The sequence below is a fragment of the Marmota monax genome, unplaced genomic scaffold (assembly GCF_021218885.2).
Source record: "Marmota monax isolate L192 unplaced genomic scaffold, Marmota_monax_Labrador192_F-V1.1 WCK01_AAM20220418_F8-fsc00328, whole genome shotgun sequence".
NCBI classification, from domain to species: domain Eukaryota; kingdom Metazoa; phylum Chordata; class Mammalia; order Rodentia; family Sciuridae; genus Marmota; species Marmota monax.
In genome coordinates this window covers 475685-492849 of record NW_026693470.1, presented here as the reverse complement: position 1 = coordinate 492849, position 17165 = coordinate 475685, and the positions used below count along the sequence as shown (strand labels likewise).

The 17165-nt window shown below is 33.7% G+C and overlaps 1 protein-coding gene across 1 annotated transcript in view; it reads left to right on the top strand.

The window, feature by feature from the left end:
* The window catches only part of Ndufv2 (NADH:ubiquinone oxidoreductase core subunit V2), a 31880-nt gene that overhangs the window by 12459 nt on the left and 2256 nt on the right, over positions 1-17165 (top strand). The window contains exons 2-7 of the mRNA XM_046457787.2: positions 2055-2120; positions 3546-3608; positions 3702-3818; positions 6706-6874; positions 8326-8435; positions 10446-10522. Of these exons, the coding sequence (XP_046313743.1) occupies positions 2055-2120; positions 3546-3608; positions 3702-3818; positions 6706-6874; positions 8326-8435; positions 10446-10522 (602 nt within the window). The remainder of the gene's footprint in view (positions 1-2054; positions 2121-3545; positions 3609-3701; positions 3819-6705; positions 6875-8325; positions 8436-10445; positions 10523-17165) is intronic.

The window sequence follows — 17165 nt, the reverse complement described above, 5'->3', positions numbered from 1 at the left end:
TGGCTCTCAACATCTCCCCCTCTCTGTTTAAACAACAAGCGTGTGGCTTAGGGACCGTGCCTACCTTAGGTTGTCCAATACTACATATGGTCCTTACCCGTCATCTGATGAGCTGACCTCAAGGCGTCAGCCTCCTGTCTTGGGTTGGTACCATTTCAATTGGATCATACCCGTCACTGACTACCGGTCCAGCATACAGCCACACTTGTGGATAGGTCTTTGTACCAGCAGGGGGGTGAGGTTCTTTGCCTCACCTCTGTTGGCCCCCAAATTTTAGCTGAACGACCATCACAAGCAGAAGGGAGGAGGATACACCAAGCCAATTGACAGCTCCTTTTGGAAAAATTGTACCACCGATGACACCATCAGCAAAAATACCCCAACAGTACCACAAGTTGCTGCAGGAACAGATAGTTCACAATGCATACAAGTGATACATAGTCCAGGCAAGTTCTGCAAGCAGTTCAGTGATGGCTCCTTTGATACCTAGTTTTGTTAAACCCTCCTCCCTAATATAGTCAAATTTAAAAAGGATTTATAGAGAAGTAGGAGTGATGACTGAACCAGAGGAAAACCTTATAAGGAGTGGGTAAAAAAGCCAATAAACAGAATATGTTAGAATTCAGAAAGGAGAGGATTGAATATTTTCCTTAATATTACTCTTGCATCAATCCTTATGAGGTCCTTTCTCTCAGAATTTAGTTAAATAACTCACTTATGTTACTCAAAAATTGTTTTGATTTTTAAAACACATTCTCAGTTGAAGTGATAGCAGTGTTTCTGTTAATTTTTAAAGTTTTATACAGATATCATTGTTTTGGTATTATTTGGGAATCACAGTCTTAGTTTTATCTTTATCTATTCGGGATCTAGACAGGCAGATTAGGGATATAGGAATAACCTTTTGTTTAATTCATAGATTGATCCTAGAAGCAATTTTGGAGAAACTGAATGAAAGTTTAAGAACATACAATGTCTCCTTGAATATAAGTATCACAATTTTTCTCTCTCTTTAAAAAAAAAAAATATATATATATATATATATATCAGAAAACATTAAGAATGGTAACAGTTGTATATCTACCAGCTACCTAAGGTCTGGGAGAAACCAACAGAGTTGAAATCCCCTTGGATGTCAGCTTTTGTTTAATGCCAGAGAGAGATTTTTGTATCTCTCTCTGATTACCCTTTCAGTTATCCTGGAACTGATATTTATCATTCCCATGTTTTAATACCTATGTCTTATATTCTGTATCTAGTTTTTTTCCCTTGTTAATTAAAGCAGATGTTCCATGGAAACTTATTTCTTCAGTTGAGATAATACTTAGACCTAGAGAAAAGTTAAATATATTATTATGTTACATTACTCTTTTTACTTTTCTGTTAACTTTCTTTGAATTGACCAATTCTTCATCAATTCCATGTTTGATTTTTAATCCAATCTTTTACCATGTGTGGTGTATAGAACTCTGAAGTTGTAGGATTTTAGAATAGTTGAATTACTTGAGGAGGGGAGCAGAAGGCAAAGAGAAATGAAATGTAACAGAATAATCATGTACCTTCCAAAGCAGTCATACCTTGTTTATCTGCTTGGCATCATAAATAACTTTCAGAAACTACTCATATGGCTGGAGTTTCTGAACTAATATAGTCAAATTTAAAAAGGAAGATAATGTTGACTCATTTGTACAGAGTATATGACTCATACAATACAGTATGAAAACATGTTTATGAAGATCCACATTAAACAAAAGCTGGCATCCAATTTGATTCAAAAGTGAAAGCTAGTAAGTTAAATGGTACATTAATTCTCCACGTGCATGCTAGCAGAGCTTAGTAGAAAGGGTATATAAATCAGTGGACATGGGTTGTGGTCAGGCAAGTTAATAACCTTGCCTTTAGAGTTCCCATTTCCTTCTGCCTCTCCTGAAATAAGAGATCAGCAAGAGTGGGGTAGTAGGCCATATCTCTTAAGATCTTTTACTCTGTAATTTGAAAGTATTTTCTAAGGTTTATGATTTTTTACTACATTTTCTTAACATTTTAAATTTCAGGGAAGACATATAAAGAATTTGCATAACACAGCTGTACAGAATGGTGCTGGAGGAGCCTTGTTTGTGGTAAGTAATCAGATTTTTTTATAGTGGCAAGACTTGAAAACTTGAATTCATTGTAATATCTAAATTTGGCATGTAGCTCAATAGTAGAGTGCTTGCTTAGCATGTGCAAGACTCTAGGTTCAATTCACAACATCACCCCCCCCAAAAAAAAAAACTCAAAATATAAACACTAGTATATTTGGTGTATGTTGGCCATTGTTGGAATTTAAACATAACTGATTCCACATTTCAAGAAATTATCGTTCTAACTAAACCTCTCAAATAGAAATATAAATTGGCACTAGAGAAACTTGAAATAGGAATTTTGATTGTTCTTTGATGAAATTACTATGAAACCTCATTTGATTCTCATCACACTTTAGATTCTTAAAAGTGAGTTATGTTGGCTAACTGAAGATTCTGAGGCTATAATTTGGGCATCCCCAAATGGCCCAAATTTGAAACACATGGATTTCACTAATGTAGTGAATACATTAGCATTTGGTCTTTATATTTTTGTTTCCAGGGTGTAACTACAGGTAGAAATATATGAACTCCCCAACTTAGTTGCACAGTTCAGAAAGTATTATGTGTCTACTTTTTCTGACTTGATGCAGTTTTCAGGGATTACTGTTTAAAGGCCATGTAGTAGATTTGTATGATTATTTAATGTTAGTGGTATAATAAGTAGCTTCCTGCTTTATCACCTTTGTCTAAAAACATACCATATTGACCAGATACTTAAAATTATTATCAGAGTTTGTTTTCTTTCCTCTTTATGTCTTTTTACAAAGCAGAACTCTTAGAGTTAATGTTCAAGAGATTCAGTTTTGTATTCAGCACACATACAAAGCATTAATTGATGTGTTAATTTCAGTGTGATTCACTTAATTTCCTGTTGACATGCCATTTCTTGTCAGTTTTTCAATAGAGCCTGCTCTGCTCTTTTAAGGAAAAGAAATAAATCTTTTTGATGTTGCTAGTTTCTGTTATGGAAAACCTAAAGCAGTGGTTCTTAACTTTTTTGACCTCAGATCCCTTTGATACTGATTGATACCCACTCTTTAGGAAAAACACATATATGTTAAAACTCAAAATTTTGTCTTAATTTTATAAGGATTGCAATGATTGGTAATATTTTTGTAACCTAATTTAGAAGATCTGATTCCTGATGAAGTTGGATAAAATTTTTTTTATTTTAGAGGAAAACTACTACTTTTAACCTTTAATGTGTGCTTTCTGAAACTTTGAAATATTTGATCTCTGCTAACTTTGGTAATCATAGTATCAAATGTATTTTAGTCATTCTTTCTGATAGTTTGACATAGGTTGGAACTAAAGCAAAGAGATTAAATGATCAGTAATAGTATAGTAATGTACAGTGCTATTCACACTTTAGAGAGAATTTTGATAATTTTGGGAAATCTTTTCTTCTTCTTTGTGTAGCACAGGGATACTCCTGAGAATAACCCAGATATCCCATTTGATTTCACACCAGAAAACTATAAGGTATGGGTATGACTAAATTAATATTATAATTCATTTATAAAATATTATCTTCCAGAGTGTAAAATGGGTGCCTTTTTTTTTTTTTTAATACAGAGGATAGAGGCAATTGTAAAGAATTATCCAGCAGGGCATAAAGCAGCAGCTGTGCTCCCAGTCCTGGATTTGGCCCAAAGGCAGAATGGGTGGTTGCCCATCTCTGCTATGAACAAGGTACTAAATTCATTTTTGCTTTAGTTAGAAAAGCAGGGAGGATTGTGTGTGGTAACTTCCTTATATAGAAATCACTGATAATTATTAGTGTTGGAATCTAGCTGTTTGGAGCTCTTTAGTCATTTATATGTTTCCTTGAATACATTTATTGGTTCTCTTAATACAGAGAACTGAAGTATAGCCTTCTATTCTTGCAGGAATTAGTGAAGGCATCATGGTGAAAGAGTCTTTTTGACATTTTCCTGTTTGAGGGTCATAATAAAGGTAAAAGATCTCAAGTGTATATACTTTGGTGTCAAGATATTTTGAAAATTAATGTATTTTAAGACTAGAATTTAGGAAAAAAAAATCTCACAGTGTGACCCTTAGTATTTTGCAACTTTGGTTACAGGCTATAACAAAAATCTATATAATATGCGGTATTTATGTCATCTGATTATACCATGTTAGAATCAACCTCCAGAAATGCCATGACCTACTTAATATGAAGTTGGTCTGCTTATACATATTTTAAGACTCATTTTTTTCCTAACAGTTTTTAGCAATAATCCAAATTTCAAGTTTATTCATATCCTGTTTATAAAATAACTACATTTGTGTGGTAATGTAGCATATCATTTGCAAAGCTCCATATAAAAACTACATATAATTTGATTATTATGAGAGTCACACAACTATTAAGCTATGCTATATAATGGAAAATATATTTGACTTAGAACTAAGAGATCTTTTTATTTGGGCTTACTCTCACTAGCAATAAAGCTTTTAAAGTCATTAAGTTATGATTTCTAAATGACAGCTGGGACTGAATTCATTCCCAATTCAGTTTATTTTCTACTTGATCAGCTATCATAGAGATTCTGCTGTACTTCATTCTTTTTATCACTTTCTGAACTTTATTTGATCATAACTGTTAGGCTAGACTGTCATCGTTTTGGGGAGAATAGAAACATCCTCCATTTATCTAATAAAATTAAAAATAAAAATTTTTGTTTTGGTTGACTGATCTCTTATTAATACTGTATAGACCTTTACTATTTTTTCCTCTATGAAAGCGGTTATAAAGCTAGTTTAATTAAGTACTATCCTTACTAAACAGTTTTTTTTTTTCCTTAATCATGTTTCTTTGGGAGTTACATTGTTTTTAAAATTAAGTGTATATTTCTAATCACAGTTTTTATTTATTTGCAGAAATTTCTGTATTCAATAATGGCAAGCTTATTAGAAGTTTGCTGAATGGCAAGCTTAGCAGAGCTATATGAAATATGTAAGAAACTAATGTGAGAACATTTAAAACATATTGTCCTGTTCTATTTAGAGTTAAATACAAGTGAGGGAGAGATAAGAAATACAGAGAATAAAACTAAGGTTCTTTCTACTTTACATTTAAGACTTAATGGTACTGTCCTACCTGCCTCCAACCCAAGAAACATTCAACCTACAAAACAAAAGAATCCAGAAGCTCACTCATTAGTTTCTTAATAGTGACTAAAGTGTAAGGAAGTGAGCAAAATTCCAGGGGTAGCTTTTCAAATTAAATAATCAGGGTCTTCCTCCATATTTATTAAATTATTTATAGTAGTAGGGCTGTGACATGAGTATTTTGATAAGAGAGTGCCCCAGATTTAGCAGTTTGTCCTGGTTTAGAACTAGTGTATTTCATATCACAACTATGTCTTTCATAGGTGAGCTGAATTAGATATTTTTGACAATACCTTTCCCTTTAGAATTCCTGATATAAAAAAGTTCAACATGTTTATTATCTGAAATACCATTTAATGACCTCTTTCATATCGATATAGATATATGCATAATTTTTAAGAATGCCAGATAGCAAGCCTTCGAAAACTCAATAGACTAATGATGTTATGTCATCTAGAAAATTAAAGCCAGGATTATAATAATGATAGACCAGCCCTAACTAACAACTACAAAGCCTTGTTTTTCCATACAGACTTGCCCTAAAAGGTATGCCCTGCTGAGAAAGTGATCCCCTTAGTCCTAAAACCTAAAATCAGGTATTTTCCGGCAATTCCTTGATGTGAGGGTTGGGAAGTACTAGTCTGTAAGATCTGGCTTCTGTAAAAAGTATTGTGATATGAAATAAAAGTAGTTTTTTTTTTGTATTATTCTGAAAATAATTTTGTATTATTCTGAAAATATAAAATTGTAGAAATATAAAATTTTATGTTTTCATATCTAAATGTAAAGATATATAAAAACATATGGGTCAATACTGACCTTTTTTCTTTTGCCCTATCTTTTGCATACGTACATATCACCAAGTGACATCAAGCTTCTTTGAAAAATTAATGAAATAGCTTAAATTACAACATCTAAGAGTTTGAAATGATCAAAATAGAAATTCTAATAATACAATATCCTTTTGAGGACCAGGTCTATAATACTGTATAGAACTTTAGTATTTTTTCCTCTATGAAAGCGGTTATAAAGCTAGTTTAATTAAGTACTATCCTTACTAAACTGTGTGTGTGTGTGTGTGTGTGTGTGTATGACAACTCTATTAGGTTCTCTGGACTCTTTGTGGTTTAAGTTGTTTCTAAGAATTCCAGGGCTTATATCACAATTATCAGATACAAATACAAATTCTGCTCTTGAAGAATTTTTGTTTTAACCAAATGGAGGCTATATTGATTGAAATTACATGTTTTACAACATACCAGAAGCTCAATTAATAAATATGGTGGGCTGGGATTGTGGCTCAGTGCTAGAGCGCTTGCTTAGCATGTGTTAGGTGCTGGGTTGGATCCTTAGCACCACATAAAAATAAATAAATAAAATAAAGGTATTGTGTCCAACTCCAACTAAAAATAAATAAATATATAAATATGGCAATTACCTTCTTAAAATTTTCCTAATGTTTTAGGTTGCAGAAATTTTACAAGTACCTCCAATGAGAGTATATGAAGTAGCAACTTTTTATACCATGTATAATCGAAAACCAGTTGGAAAGTATCACATTCAGGTCTGCACTACAACACCTTGCATGCTTCGAAACTCTGACAGCATACTGGGGGCCATTCAGAAGAAGCTTGGTATGGAATGCTTATCTGTAACTTTTATTTTAGAAAACAATTGTCTTTCTAGAATGATGTATTTCTACCTAAATTTTCCAACTTCTTCCATCTTAGTAGGCTTGTATATCCCTAATAAATTTGTGTCTATTGTTTGCATACTTTCTGCATACTTTCATTCCTTTTGTGTGTGTCCTTAATTCTCAGCTTCAAAGGACAGTGTCTAACTAAATTACTTAAGGCCTTGCTAGGTTTCTGAGACCGGTCTTGAACTTGAGATCCTCCTGTCTCAGCTTCCAGAGTTGTTGGTATTATAGGCATGTGCCATCATTTCTGGGAGTTTTTACCTTTTCTATTTTAGTCATCAAGTTTTTTTTTTTTTTTAATGAATGGCTTTCTCTCTCTCTTTTTTTTTTTTTTTTAATGTTTCTTTTCATTGTTGTTGATTATTTTTTATGTGGTGATGGGGATTGAACTCAGAGTCTCATGCATGCTAGGCACTGATCTCTCTCTCCAGCCCCTCATCAACTATTTTTTTTTCATTGCTTAGAAAATGATTTATTTCATGATAGAAGATGGTACATGAAAAAGTGACTGTATTGTTTGCGTATTCTACTAAAGAAGCCATGGAATAAATAGGATATAAACAGTAATAATGCTTCACGGGATGGGAAATTTAAGACAGATGTTATTACAGCAACATTTAAAAAATAAGGGGGAATTTTTCCACACAAAATTGCCATTGCTGCTTTTATATTTGTTAAATGAAGCTAAAAGAAAGTATCTTTTAATTTTGTTTTTGAATATAAGTACTTGTATGTTGTAAAAATAGATGGGCAGTATTGAAGTGTACAAAGCAGAAAAACTTACGTTGGCCCCAAGTCCCAGGCATATATTCTGATAACTATTTGGTATGTTAGTTACAGATTTTATAACTTTTTATTATTCAGTACCCTAAATGTATATAAACTGTTTGCGTATTTGTCCTGTTGTTCCCTGAGGTTGTTTATAGTAGAATTGCTAGGACAGATTTTACCATATTTTCCTAAATTGCTTTCTCCTAAATGTATAAGACTATTTTTTCCTCACCTCTGTAATAGTCTTTGACATTAGGAATTATTCTGATCTTATCACAGACTGTGATATTAGTAGTTATCACAATCAGAATGAAAATAATAGTCTTGTACACTACTGCATAACAATAAATACTGGAAAAGGGTCCCTAAATTTGATTGTTTTTAAATGAACAAGTCAACTTAAAAAATCTTAGAATGTTATAATTAGAAGTTTTTCCTTAAAGAAATTTAATGCTCTTAAATACTTTTTGTATACCTCTGCAATATATTGTGGGGTTTCTTTATCCTCTCTCCCACCCTGCTTAAACCAGATTGCTTTTGTGCTATAGCCTCACAGATCCAAGAGTATAACCTATATTATGGTATAACTTCTCAGTGATCATTTGTATTTTTTAGGAATAAAGGTTGGGGAAACTACACCTGACAAACTTTTCACCCTTATAGAGGTGGAATGTTTAGGAGCCTGTGTAAATGCACCGATGGTTCAAATAAATGACAATTACTATGTAAGTATTCCACTTAATATAAGCTAAAGTTCTGTGATGTCATATTTAAAATATTTTGTTCCATGTCCTTCAGATGTTGCGTTCTGAATTATTCATTTAAAAGAAATGGTATTGGGCTGGGGATGTGGCTCAAGCGGTAGCGCGCTCGCCTGGCATGCGTGCGGCCTGGGTTCGATACTCAGCACCACATACCAACAAAGATGTTGTGTCCGCCGAGAACTAAAAATAAATAAACTTTAAAAAAAAAAAAATAAAAAAAAAAAAAAATAAAAGAAATGGTATTAATATCTAGAAGGCTTTAAAAATTACCTTAAAACATTTTTGCATTTTCTCCAGAAGATAATGACAAATTTTAAAGACTTTAAATTATGAAAAATTTAATCTTCTTTGACATACAAATGCAGATAATAACCTTGGTGTAGCAACGGAGACTGCACAGTAAGATTTTGTAACATTTACTTCAGGTACTATTGCTATTAATCATCACTGTCATTTTTATTTGTCATGAAAATGAGTTACAAATACAGGTGAAAAACTCTTACTCCAAATCCTATTCTCTTCATCTGCAGAGAGTTCCATTATTTTCCAGTATTCTCTTTTTCTGTATATGTATGCATCCATACTAATATATAATGTTATGTTGTTTTAAAAAAAATTATAGAGATATGGTAGCTTACCTTAATATGTCTTGCTTTAGCTGGATCTTACAAAGTTTGATGTTTTTTTATTTTAATTTGTCTTTGAGCTAAAAGTTTTTTAGAAGGGTTTTTAATATTCAAATGTATAAAGTTTTCTAGTTACCATTTTTAAGCTGCTTGCTTTCTTAATCATTTTGGTTTTCATTTGTGATGTCTTCTTAGCTTCTATTTCTTAGAAATCTGTTATGGAAATTCTTTTAGGTCTGTATTTTAAAAACAGGTCTTCAAAGAAGAGACTTTACTTTGCTTCTCTCTTACTACTGAAAGATCACCCCCCCAACCCCCATATCCTTACACCCTAAGTCTTTCCCATCCCCCAGCATAAAAGATTCTAGACTCAGTTTTTGTGGAAGAGTTTAATTTCTAGTTTATTCTTATGTTGAAGGTATAGCTTTTGGGATCTTAAATGTGTGGTTTGTGTGGTCTCTTAGATTCTTTTGGGCTTCTCTAGGATTTGAAGCCAAGTTTGCTTGGTGCTCTAATTGTCTTCTTGGATTTACATTGAGGTTTTGGCTTCTGGGTATTTATTTCTCAATTTAAATAGGAGCTAGACAGTCAAGGCTTTGTATGAAGGAGTATAAGCCTAAACACAGTAGATTACAGAAGCTTTGTGTAAGAGACAAGAGATTCTGGGCTGGGGATGTGGCTCAAGCGGTAGCACGCTCGCCTGGCATGTGTGCGGCCCGGGTTCGAGGGTTCGATCCTCAGCACCACATAGAAACAAAGATGTTGTGTCCGCCAAGAACTAAAAAATAAATATTAAAAAAATTCTCTCTCTCTCCCACTCTCTCTCTCTCTCTTTAAAAAAAAAAAAAGAGATTCTTTCAGTTAATAAGTAGTTAGATCTTTAGACTAGTGATAGATATTAGACACCTACTTGTAAGTTACAACTAATTACTATTTGTATCTCACTGTTTTTTCAAGAATATAGCATTTATTGGTTTTGTGCCTTGGTGCACTGTTTCTCTTTTATAAATTTTCTCATTTAATCCTCAAAAACAGGTTCAGGTTGGTTTACAATTAAAGAACCAGGCTTGACAAAGCTGAGTAACTTATCAAAGATGACTAGTCATAAATGGTGGAGCCAAGTTTCCAATGCATATGTTTTACTTCAAGCATACTCTCTTTTGCCTCTTCAGCTATAGCTCTTGCTGCATGTTACATTTGGGGGCATGTACTCTATATTGGAGTTATTCAGTTATTGCTATCTTGGTATATCTGATCTGAAAGAGACAGTCAATAAACTAACCAGTGTTGGAGATTTACGCCAGTTGTAGCAGTAGAAATGATTTCAAGTGAAATTTTTTTCTAGGAGGATCTGACACCAAAGGATATTGAGGAAATTATTGATGAGCTCAAAGCAGGCAAAATTCCAAAACCTGGGCCAAGGTATGCTTTTATTTATATATAATAACTTTTAATGTCTTTACATAAATTAATATTTCACATAAACAATTTAAAAAATTTTATATTCATAGGAATTTGCAGGGATTTGGGATATCTAAACCAATCTGTCATGTAGAGCAAGAATTTTGATTTTCTAAAATCCTATCAGATAATCATTTGATATCTGAATATTTATAGAAAAGAAAAATTTACTACAAACAGACATTATGTTGAAATGAGATTGACCCGAAGTCTGGCTCCCTGTAATTTTCACCTAAAGAACCAATTCTGTCCTTTAAATCACAAGATAATTTTAATACTTATTCCAAATGATAGCTCTTCAGGTACTAGAAATAGCTATTTTGTCTTCCCCATATCTTTTTTTCAGATGAATATCTGCATTTCTTCGATTGTTCTTCCTATGACACAGTTTTGGTTTCCCATTTTTGTGGGATTTCTGTGGTTGTGACTTCAAAGTGATATTTAAACTGATCACAGTGGTCACATACCTCAGTGACATTTTGGTCAGCAAGAAACTACATATGCAATGGTGAGGCTCTATAAGATTAAAATGATGCTGAAAAATTCTATTACCTAGTATTTTTACTATATTTTTTTCTATGCTTATATATGGTTAGACATAAAAATATGTTTATAGTTGCCTGTAGTATTCACTACAGCAATGAAGAGCAGTTGGGTATGTAGTAGGTATATATGAGGCTATGTAGATTTCTGTAAGTACAGTCCTGTGATGTACCTTGAGTGACAAAATTGGGTAATGATGCATTTCTCAGAAACTGTTCTTATTATTAAGCAACACATTTGAGTTATGTACTGATCAATACAGAGAGCACTGTGGAACTACCTCCTTTTGTTCCAGATATACTTAGAATAATGTAACCTAATTGCATCAACTCTTATTTCAGTTTAATTACACAATTACTCACATAGTCAGATAGAAAGCTCAGATCTTTTTCAACTGTTTATCCAGGTTGTTCTTATCCTATAGTTGTATTATATTAGTTTTCTTTCAATTAAACTTTAAAATTTCTTTGAAATTTCAAACTTCTATTGCTAAATAAACCCCTATTCCACATCTAAGTGTTCAGTTACTTAATAAAGAATAAAAATTCTTTATTAATACTAGCAACACTAATGGTTTCATATAGTTGTAATCCCTGTTTTTTTTTGTATCAAATGTTTTCTTCTCTTTAACACATTTATAGATTTTAATATTCATATAGTAACTGATGTTTTAAAATAGCTATGATGTGCTCTTTATGTCCCTGATCCTAGTTTTTATTATAAATAACAATTCTTTGAAGTTGACTTATAAAGTAAAGAGTATAGAGTGGTTCGTAATTTGCATTTTAGAAGAATGCATCTATTATTCTAGCAGACTAATGATTCTACTTAATGAGAAAATAAGGTCAGTACAACGTAACTTGAGGGTTAGTGAATACTAACTGACCCTATTGACTATTAACTTCTAACATGTTCTATTTTCAACACACTGTGCATATATACTTGAATTTGCTTAAAGAGATTTGGCATTTCTTCCTGGTTCCTCTCTTTATTGGATTATACTTGCTTTTTCAGGAGATAAAATAATTCCATTGTACAAAATCATTCCTGGATGAAAATTAAGTGAAACTTCTTGTCATTTAACATTATAGGATCTTACTGAACCAGTGCTCCTGTGTAAACTTATTCTTGCTTCAAAAGTTGATTTCTCCCTCAATCCCCTAAAACATCTGTATTTCATAGTATTTTCCACAAGCCTCAGATCCTTTAGTATTTAGAAGTCTTTAAATGAGTTTATGCTATTTTTGTAATTAACCTATAACTTTTCAGTTTTTGGATGTTTTTAAAAATGATGTAAATCCAAGAGTTGCATGCACTGTCATGTTTGTAATCCCAACTCCTTAGGAGACTGAAGCAGGAGGATCTCAAGTTTGAGGCAAGCCTAGGCAACTTAATGAGACCCTATCTCAAAAATAAAATGGGCTGATAATGTAGCTTAGTGGAGTGCCCCTGGTTTCTTTTCCCTGTATTGCAAACAGAACAACCCCCTCAAAAACCTAAGGACAGATTTCCTTGTGAAATCCACTTAGGTTCTTTAGGTGGCCCCCTTTGTTTTGATTGAATGCTTACAATTTTATGATCAAAATTTTTGTTTAGAACCTCCTACATCTCTTCTTGTGAACTGGGATCAGTGGTTTATAGCGTTAATCCAATATTATTATTCTCCTGCCACAGAAGTTAGTTTGTTTACTTCATCGTGATAAACTTCATTAAATACTCAACATTCATGTACTTTACAAACATTTTTTGAGTGCCTGCTGCGTTCTAGGTACTATTTTAGGTTGTGCACACAGTTATAAACAAGATAAAGTTTTTATATGTCTTATGTTCTATTGATGGAGACAGACAACTAATATAATATCTGAGTGAAAAATACTGTGAAGAAAAGTGAAGTAGAGTTAGGGTAAAGAGAATGGAAGTAAATTTATCCAAGAGATGCCTCTCTGAGATGATAATGTTTGAGCTGTGATCTGAATGATGAGCAATGTTCCATGAAGGATAAAAAAGTTATAATAAAGTTCTAAAGGGAAAATAAGACATCACTATAGTGCAATGGGATGAGTGAGATATATAATAACAAGTTACTGTTGGAATATATCCAATAGGGAATGATATGTGATTTTGCTGAAAATATTGTCTTAGTTGCTAAGTAGGGAATAGTTTTAGAATTTAATGGGTGTTATAGAGCTAAGGAATTATGGATAATCTAACTTTTTGGTTTGAGCCTCTCCCTAGTTCCTTTAATATGGAGATGATTTAGGGTAGTGTTTTAATCAGCTTTTTCACTGCTGTGATCAAAAGACCTGACCAGAATAATTAGAGGAGGAAAAGTTTATTTGGGGGCTCATGATTTTAGAGGTCTCAGTCCTTAGACTGTTCCTCGGGGCTCAATGTGAGGCTGAACATAATGGTGGAAGAGTGTGGCAGAGAGAAGCAGCTGACATGTTGATCAGGAAGTAGAGAGAGACTCCACTCGCCAAATACAACATATATATTCCAAAGACATGCCTCCAGAGACCCATGTTCTCCAGCCATGTACTGCCTGCCTACAGTTACCATGCAGTTGATTCCTGTCAGGAGACTAATTCATTGATTGGGCTAAGGCTCTCATAACCCATTGATTTCACCTTTAAACCTTCTTGATTTGTCTCATGCATGAGTTTTGCGGGAACATCTAATATCCAAACCATAACATTCTGCCCCTGGCTCCAAAAGCTCTTGCTCATCTTACAATGCAAAATACACTTTGTCCACTTCTAAGAGTCCCCATGGTCTCAACAGTTCCAGGATTGTCCAAAGTCTCCACTAAGATTCAAGACAAACTTGCATTGTGAGCTCCTGTAAAAATCAAAAGCAATTTACAACTACCCAATATATAAAGGTATAGAGTAAACATTTCCATTTGCAAAAATAGGGGCATAAAAAGAAAGGGTGGGACCAAAGCAAGATGGAAATTCAGCTAGACAAACAAGTCCTGTTCTTTTTCTGACATCTGAAGTACATTGTATCTTGATGTTCTCTCCAAAGGGCTGTAAAGCTCTGCCCCAGTGGCTTTGTTGGTTGTAGCCCACAGTGTCTCTGTTGGCTTGTCTGTTTAATTCCCACAGCCTTCCTTGGCAGATGTACCACGTAACTGATATTTCTTAATGTTGGGGGTTTCGCTGCAGCTTTGTCTTCCTCCTCACATCTCCATGCATTGCCTTCTCAGGGGCTGCCCACAGGGACTCTGACCCTGTTGCACCTTCCTTGGCCTCCCAGGCTTTCCTTGGTGGAAATCTCTGTGATCCTCTAACTCCAGCACCCTGTAATCTTACAGAATCAGCACCACCAAGGTCTACTGCCATCTCAAGTAGTAGCCAAGTCTCTAGGGACAAGGCTACAGAAGCTTCTTTGAGTGCCTGGGTGGCTGAGCATGGTGAAACAACTTCCTAGGCCTCTCTGTGCAAGCAGAATGCCCCATAGGTCTCTTTTCAAAAGAATTTTTACTTTTAACACCCTTGAGCCTGAGATGGGTATGGTCTTGCCAACTCCTGAGATGTTCTCAAGCCATCTTTATTGTTTCTGGGCAAGGTCTTTAGCATTAGTTCTGATAATGTCTTTATAGCTCCAATTTCCTTAGCCCCAGTTTTACTCTCATGTTTCAAGGTCAAGTTTTTCAAATCTTTCTGCTCTGCTTTCTGCTCCTGAATATCACAATAAACTTGACTAAAAGCTAATACCTATGTCACTGCCTGAATTCTATGCTGCTTGGAAACTTTTAAAATTGGCCTTATAGAAAGTCTCAGGACATGGGCAAAATGTAGACAACTTCTCAGCCAGAATGGCCTCTAGTCCAGTAGTGTCCTTCTTTTCCTCTAAATTTTTTTGAGCCATCTTCACTGTCCATGGTCCCATTGGCATTCTAGTCTGAGTTCCACTAGGAACACCCATTAAGCTCTGCTTGTAACAGTCTAAAGCTTTTCTAGCTTACACTGCTAAACATCTCCAAATCCCAAAAAGCTCCAAAAACTTCTGAACATGGTCTGGTTAGTCACAGCAATAGCCCCACCAGTTTCTGTTTTAGTCAGCTTTTTTTCTGCTGCAACTAAAAGACCTGACAAGAACAATTATAAGGAGGAAAAGTTTATTTTAGAGCTCATGGTTTTAGAGGTCTCAGTCCATAGATGGCTGACTTATTCCCCAAGGCCTGAAATCCATGGCAGAAGAGTTTGGTGGAGGAAAGTGGCTTAGAGCATCGCATCAGGAAGCAGAGAGAGACTCCACTAGCCAGATACAAAATACATATATCTTAAGGCATGTACCCAGTGCCCACCTTTTCCAGTCACACCCTACCTATCTTCAGTTGCCAGTTACTAATTCCCATCAGGGGATACTGAGTAAAGGCTTTTAAAACCCAATCATTTCACCTGTGAATGTTCTTGCATTGTCTCTCTCAGTAGCTTTTGGGGGCCACCTAATATCTAAACCAAAACAGGTAGTTAAGTTACGGGAAGGAAAGTCAGAAATTTTAGACATGGTAAGTGTAAGATGCATATTTGACATTATGGTAGAATATGTGTCTGGAATTTAGGTAATTAAGATTAGAGCTAGATATATTAATTGAGTATTCATCAGTTATTATAGTTTTTAAAGTCATGGTCTAGAGAAGATTAAAGAGTAAAACAGAATTTGTAGTTTTGGGGAAATACTGTAATATTTTTTATTTTTAGTAAGCAGGAACCAAGTAGCACAGTTAACATCTAATAATAAGGATGTCATTTATCAGTAATTCTGAACAGTTTTGAGATTTTGTTGATAACAGTTACTGGTGTCTAAACCTATTTTTATTTTTTCCTTATCACCTCTTGTTTAAAAAAAAGCAAACGTGTGCGCATGCGCACATGTGCTTGCTTATTTTTCAATATTTTTCAGTGTCAAGCCTGTATTTGGATATGGTCTTATCAGCACATGAGAATGAGAACTTTTCACTTTTCCTTCCCCCTTGTTAGTTAATGTCTTAGATGTGTAGGATAATGAAATACATTAGGGCAGCAATAACAATAATGTGTTAGAAGTTGTTCTTTAGCCAAAATAGCTAATTCTTTTTTATTAGTATTTTTATAATAAAGCTCTCTGCTCACATATTTCAAAGCATTGAAGAACTGAGAGAAATTAGATTGGTTGACTAGTAATTGAAGTATCAGCACCAAGTCTACCCTAGCAAAAATGATTCAAGATTGATGTGTCTGTGTAGTTGAAAACTGCTTTTTAAATTATTTTTTATAAATGACTGTTATATTAAACAATGGTAAGATAATACTCTTGATTTAATATTTTTGAGCTAAGATTGCTCTTATTTTCAATTTAAGGCATTGAAAAACTTATCAGAATGCTTTCAATTTACTAATACATGATTTTTTTGGTGTGTATTCATTTATAATCCATTTATAAATTTAAAGTCTAATTTCATTCTTCATATTTGGTTTTATAAAGATATCTTAAATTCTGCAGAATTCTCTGGCATGCAGATACTATCCAAATCGTAAGAAATGGATGTCTAGGGTACAGTTTCGTGCAGTTGTTAATAGATAATTCTAAACAATAAAGTAACTTTGGGTTTTTAATATTAAAAGCAAGTATCTCAGTGGTAGTAAAATGATAAGCACTAAATCAATGTAATTTTTCTATTTAATATATAGCACTTTTTTAAGCCATAAAGATTCACAGAAAGGCTAAGATTCTAGAATGCAAATGAGTTAGACTGGTGCTTATACATATAATGCTGGAATGGCTGAAAAACCATTTATTTTTGAGATTTTAATGAAGATAGGGAAATTAATAGGTAACATTTTAAGAATGTGGTATCAGAAAAATCGCTTTTTGTTCACTGATTAGATGATTAGTAAAGTTATAGGGTTTTCTGGTGGTTTTTATAGCCTTATACTTATGTATTGTGTGAATGGTGGGGAAAAAGAAAAAATTTGCAGCCAGACATACAAGACCCCCTTTTCCCCCTCTAAATATGTTGTGGGATTGTAATTTCATGGCAAAAACTTTAGGAAACTTTGGATTAGATTATTTT